At 37.1% G+C, this 6,492-nt stretch overlaps 1 protein-coding gene across 2 annotated transcripts in view; it reads left to right on the forward strand.

Annotated features, from left to right (window-relative positions):
- The window catches only part of Ppp3r1 (protein phosphatase 3 regulatory subunit B, alpha), a 68,732-nt gene extending 66,208 nt beyond the window's left edge, over positions 1-2,524 (forward strand). Inside the window, exon 6 of one of the 2 annotated variants that reach the window (XM_087216274.1) lies at positions 257-2,524. In XM_087216274.1, coding sequence (XP_087072400.1) covers positions 257-304 — 48 coding nt within the window. In that variant the 3' untranslated portion in view covers positions 305-2,524. The remainder of the gene's footprint in view (positions 1-256) is intronic. The other variant, XM_013074079.3, reaches the window with a different exon arrangement.
- The last annotated feature ends 3,968 nt before the right edge of the window (positions 2,525-6,492 follow it).

Consider the following 6,492-nt stretch of genomic DNA (forward strand, 5'->3'; position numbering starts at 1 on the left):
CAAAATACTTGCCAGACTTCCACAGAGCAAGTTTGCTGACACTTGGATTAGAACACAAAAATGTAATACCTGTTACCCTAGATGGAAGAAGATAAGAAATTTTTAGGTAGAATCACTCAAGGTTTCTCTATAAAAATCCAGCTTCTGGAAATGGCTGAAGTAATGTTTTTAAATTGCACTTTTGATAAGATGGCTAGACTACTAAAGTGACATTTCTCAAGTATTGTTAAGCTTTATTTGTTCTTGTCTGTTGCAGGTTGTAGGTGGCCTAGATATCCACAAAAAGATGGTGGTAGATGTGTGACTCTTTGAAGAGTACCATCCAACACTTTTGCTTTCTTCTCCATCTCTGAAGATCTGCTCAAGACGTCCAGCAATGCTCTCTGTGTATTTAAATGGAAGTATTTTTCTCTGTGAAGCCACATTTTCCAACATGAGCCTCATGAAGCCAACTAAGTGTTATTGAACTCTTCTTCTCTCAATAACTCAGTGTAGCACTTTAAAGTCTGAAGGACAGCAACATGAAAAGAGCATATCAATGTGGTGGAGAAAGGGAAGGGGTTGGCTTTTTAATTTATTTTTCTTCATCTTTTATAACGAAAGTATCTATATATACATATGTAAATATTTATATATAGATATATGTAGCTTTCTATATATATGTAGTAAGTTGGCTTTAATTTAATATACTTGATTCAGAAACAAAACGATAGAGTACAAAAGTGCCAAGCAGAACATAAAACATCCTTACTTTTATTTCACACAGTTTTATATGTAGATAGAAGATTGTACAATTTGAGCCGGGTGTTAGGCCAGCTATTTTCCTTTACCTGTGCTTTCTCCTTTGAGAGATTGACAAAGCATTTGTTAATGTCCTATTACCTTAATTGCATTTTTGTAACAAATGAGTCTGTAACTTTATACCTATGAATATATTTCCTGGGACTGTGTCTCATTGCTGAGCAGCTTTTAATCCATCTCTGGCTGAGGAGAAAGTATAGTTAGTGCTGCTGCCAAGAGCTAGTTCTTGTATTCATATGTAACTGCACAATGCTATGGCAGCTTCTTTCTGTTACTTTGTAACTAGGAGGCATTACATTTATTAAATGTCCCTGAGTAATTGTAATTTACCAGTTGTGATTTTATACAAAAAGACCAGAGCTGTCTGGGGTAATCATGATTTCTCTTACACATTACTTAATGAAGAAAACCTGAAGTAATCATGTGACTGCTTAGGATATCAATTTGTTTCATTATACATGGGTAAATAATTTGTCATTAAACTAGTATTTGACCTGTAAGTTTTTCTTACGTGTTTCAAAAGATTTGCAGCTAATCTGAAAAGACTGGTGATATTTAATGTGCATGTATATATCCAAATACCCTCCTGTATTTGTGATTAAATGGGAGAAATCTTGCTAATCTATATGCCACAGAAGAGCAAAATTTTATCCAAATTTATACTTCCTATATTTCTTTATCACAAGGCATAGAGGGTGCATGATTTTTTTTGTTTGCCCATACAATTGGTAACAAGTGATAACAATAAATTTGTGTGATATAAAAGTAGTGTATCATGTTCCACCACTTGATGTTATCCCTTCCCTTTTCTGCAAAGGTACTATTGGCTGGAAGAAAAACATTTTGGTTAGCTTCATATGACAGTCTTTCCCTGTACAATTTTTCTATAAAAACTGGTTTTGTAGTCATGAATGGTTAAAGGGCAGGTTGAATCAAGGTGAATATTGAGCACACCTGCCTGCCATCGCTGTTCCTTCAACTGAGTGCTGCACATCATGGGCTCTGTCTGTGAGAGAAAAATCCCGGTGCTTGGTGTCCTTGCATGACATGGAGTTTTGCATGTAGATCGATTTAAAATGTACCTCTTGTTTACATAATTTGCATAATTTTAAAAGATAATGTTGCCAAACTTTGGAAATGTTAATGTTCAAACTGAAAATCTCCACTACATGTAACTTTCTTCCTCTGGATCAGTACATGGCTTACAATCCCAGCCAGTGGTTTGATCTGTTCCAGTGTCAACTGCCATGTGCTCTGCTTCAAGGGGGAACTAGTCTTTTGTGAATTTTTTGTACATAATTATTTGTTACAAATATTTTAGCAAATGCTTTCTATTTCTCTTGCTTGTGCATATCTTGGCTGGCGTTACAGAAAAATAATTCAAACATTATTTCCTTACTGGGGAATGAGGGTTCTTTTTTCTTTTTTCCTCCTTTTTTAGTTGGTGTGTAGGGGTGGGTAGGGAGGGATGGTTTATGTTGAATGTTTAGTTTTTCTTCTGCATGATATGTCATGTTGTGGGATCTTTAGAAAACTTCATACTGTATGAATAAAAATAAAATATTTGAAACTTGCTTGAATGTATTCCATGGTATTTGATGTACTTCCATAGCTGTAATATAATTTCTCTTCATTCTTGTATGTTTTAAAAACTCAAAAGTTTTAAAATCATAGGCAAATCTGAAGCCGCCAATAAAGCCCTATGGGACTCCTCCACTCATTACCTCCTTGATCTCATGTCTTACTACTTATCCTTTCCTCCAGCCTTCTCAGTCTTCTTGTGGCACCTGCACCTTTTGGGTTTGTTCTCACCTTAGGACTTTCCATTACACAATATTTAGTAGCTAATGCCTTCACCTCTTTGTTCAGATATGTCTGGCTCAAAAGGAAGTCTCTTCGCTACCCTATTTAAAAATACAAATTCATGCCTTCTTTACTTTTCTCAGTTTTTTTTGTTTGTTAGACACTTAAGATACTCATGACAGGTAAGTGATATCCCTAGCCTATGTGAGTGATGGTATGTTGGGTATGTTTAGTACCTAGAACACCCATCCTGTCCAGAGTGCCTTAGATAAGACATACTTAGCACTGAATTCTGTGGTTTCTTAGGGTATTTTAGGATTAGGATAAGCCTAAACAGATACACACGTTCAAGCTTTAGATCTTCTAGGAGTAGGATAAGCCTAAGCAAATATATGCATTTAAGCCTTAGATCTCCTATTCGTTATAACAAGAGTACACAAGTGCTGGAGTGTAGTGGCACAAACCCATAATCCCAGCACTCTGAAGCAGAAGGGGCTCAGTCTGGATAATTTACCAAAACCCTGTCAAAAGAAAATTTAGGGCTGGGGATTTAGCTCAGTGGTTCCAGCGCCTGCCTCGCAAGCACAAGGACCCGAGTTTGATCCCCGGTACCAAAAAAAAAAAAGAAAATTTAAAGCTAGGCATGGTGTTATGTCTGAAATCTCAGCACTCAGGATGAGGCAGGAGGATCATGAGTTCGAGGCCAGCCTAAACTGTAGCAACTCTCCGAATGAATGAATGAATAAATAAAAATAGCTGAGGAGGTTGCTCAGTTCAAAGGCCTGGTTTTAATCCCCAGTATGAAGAAAGGAAAAAAGACTATCCACAATGAAAGGGAAACTTACAGGAGTGGGAGAAGATACTTGGAAACCATAACTACTAAGGGATCGATAATCAGAACATACCTACAACTCAAATGAAAACCATTAAAATATGGGCAAAAGACTTTAGTTACTGCAAAGAACAAATACAAATGGGCAATCAACAGCACTAATCATTAGGCAAATGTACATCAAAGCCAAATACAATTTTGCGCTCATTGACGTCACAAAATAAAAAAAATTTAAAAATACTAAATGTTGCCCTGGAAGTATAGAAATTGAAATTCTTCAGTGTTGATAGTAAGAATGTAAAATAGTGCAGCATTAAACAGCGTGGCATTAAGTCAAAATACTAAATCACGGTATAATCCAGCATGCACTTCTGGATATATACCCAAATGAAGTAGAGACAAGGACTCATTTGTATACTTAATGTTCGTGGCACCAATATTCACAGTATCAAAGGGTACAGTACGTGAATGGATAAAGTACAGATACAATGACTACTGGCCACAACATGAACAAATTTACATATGCTATAACATGGATCAACCCTGAAGCAAGGGTAAGTGATACGAATATTGTATGATTCCACTTATGTGAGATTGCTGGAGTAACGAATTTCAGACAATAGTCTGGTAGTTGTCAAGTGCTGGGGGAATGGAGGGTTACGTGTTAAAATTAGGGGCAGAAACCAGGTGTAGTGGTAGATGCCTTTAATTCCTGCACTTGGGAAGCTAAGGCAGGAGGATCACAAAGTCTAGTCCTGAGAAATTTAGACCCTGACTGAAATTTAAGGGGGGGGGGGCCTCTGGGGAGATACCTCAGTATGAAAGCATTGGGTTCAATCTCCAGTGCTGCCAAAACAAAAATGGGTAGTTTCAGTTAAGGAAGAAAGTTCTGAAGATGGATGGTAGTGATGTTTGCACATAAACAAACATGTCGCTAATGGTATGTACAATTAAAAGTGGTTAAGCAGGACATGGTGACATTCACCTATAATCTGCACTCCGGGAGACTAAGGCAGGAGGATCATGACTTTGATGTCAGCCTGGGTTACACAAGAAGGCCCTATCTCAAAACAACATGGTAAGCTTTATATATATTTTATTGGTACTTTCTTTGGTACTGGAGATCGAACACGGGACTTTGTGCTTGTGAGGCAGGCACAGTGCCATTGCGTTAAGTCCCCAGCTCACTATATTTTTAAACAATTTTTTTAAAGGGTAAGTGTAGACAATATAGTAAAGAATTGCAACTTTTTTGTAGAGTTTCTAGAACTTACAAAGAAAATGGTATTTCAGTTATGAAATTTTAATCAGCTCAAAAAACTCCCATATTAAAAATTCATTGCATTAGCTAAACATTTTAAGTTCATTACTAGTTCAGTCTTTCACTTTGAGCATTAAATCTAGCAACTAACTAGATCAAATGGGTGAGTCAGGCTTCTGTAACCTCTTGGTTTGTTTAACCAAATAAGTAATTGATGTTTGGACAAGTATTTCAAGTTGCACAGTGGTTATGTATCTTGTTACTGAATACTTATATGTAACTTAAGCATGCTATCCCAATTTTAACATACCTAACATGTCTTTAAGATCAGGAAATCTTTGCCACATGCTCAACAAATACAAACTTTCTTCCCTACCCAGTTCCAGGCAGCATGAGTTGGAAGCCAAATCTTTTCTGAATGACTGTTAGCCACTGAATACCTAAGAAAATACTCTTGTCTTAGGCCCATCATGCAAGGAAATTTATCAGTAAATCTGTAAGTAAAGTGTAATCTGTCAGAGTTGTGATAGACTGAGTACCCAAAGATCCTGAGTCCTTATGGTAGTTGCAGACACAATTTTTTTTTTTTTTTTTTGCTACCAGGGATAGAACTCGGGTCCTTGAGCTTTCAAAAGGCAGGCAGCAGAACCACTGAGCTAAATCCCAGGCCCTACAATAATTTGAATAAACAGGACAACTGCCATAGAAACATGGATAAGCGCAGATCAGGGCTGAGGTATTACTGTCTTGGCCTTAGGGTTTAAACGTGACCTGATCTGGTACAATAGAATAACTACTAGCGTTAAATAGTGCAACCTCTTCTTTGTTTATTCTCTATTTTGAGAATTGAGTTGCCTCTAACATTTTGTCCCCTTCAAACTCCCAGTAGCTGATCATTTTGACTTTGGGGAAAAGCCAGAAGTCACACACTACCAAATTTGGTAAGGTGGATGAGAATACACTGTAATGCTTTTGACAGAAATTGCCATGTTTTCAATTAATTCAAGTGTGGCAGCCACCAAGAACACAACTAGAGACTCAAAAAAAAAAAAGACTTCCAGACCTGCTTCTGGAAGTGCAAGAACAATGGAATGTGTTCAAAGTGAAGGCTAGCATGGATTACTGCCGATGTCTTTTACTGTAAATTTTGCAAAATTTCCCATTTTCATCATACTTTATAACTGCTGTAGAACAAACAGAAGTGTAATAAAACTTTTAGTTCTTAAATATGAACTTTCTGATAATCCCATCAAAATTTTGGTATGTGTAACAGGATGCAGTAACAAAATCACATGTTTAATGAAGTCGGATCTTTCCATTTAAAAAATGAGTAAAAGGGTTCCTTTATCCCCACATCCCCACCAGCATGTTACTGATTTCTTGATAGCCATTCTTTCTGGGGTGAGGTGGAATCTCAGTGTTGTTTTCATCTGCATCTCTCAAATGACCAGTGATGTGGAACATTTTTTCATGTATTTGCTTTTACTTCTTTGTCTGAGAAATGTCTGTTCATTTCAGATGGCCATTTTTGAATTGGGGAGTCGGTTTTTTTCAGTTCTTTATAGATTCTAGATAGTAGTCCTTTGTCTGAGGTACAGCTGCTAAAATTTTTTTCCCACATTGTAGGCTGTCTGTTAGCTCTGTTTCTCCATTGCTGGTGGGCGTGCAGACTGGTACAACCACTGTGGAAATCAGTATGGAGATACCTCAAAGTAGGAATAGAGGTCCCACTTGACCCAGCTATTCCCCTGCTGGTTATCTTCCCAAAAGAATTAAAAGAATCATAACACAGAGA

Source organism: Heterocephalus glaber, unplaced genomic scaffold, assembly GCF_053883595.1.
Source record: "Heterocephalus glaber isolate CG9 unplaced genomic scaffold, H.glaber_assembly_v1.0 deba00001457, whole genome shotgun sequence".
In the NCBI taxonomy this organism is placed as follows: domain Eukaryota; kingdom Metazoa; phylum Chordata; class Mammalia; order Rodentia; family Bathyergidae; genus Heterocephalus; species Heterocephalus glaber.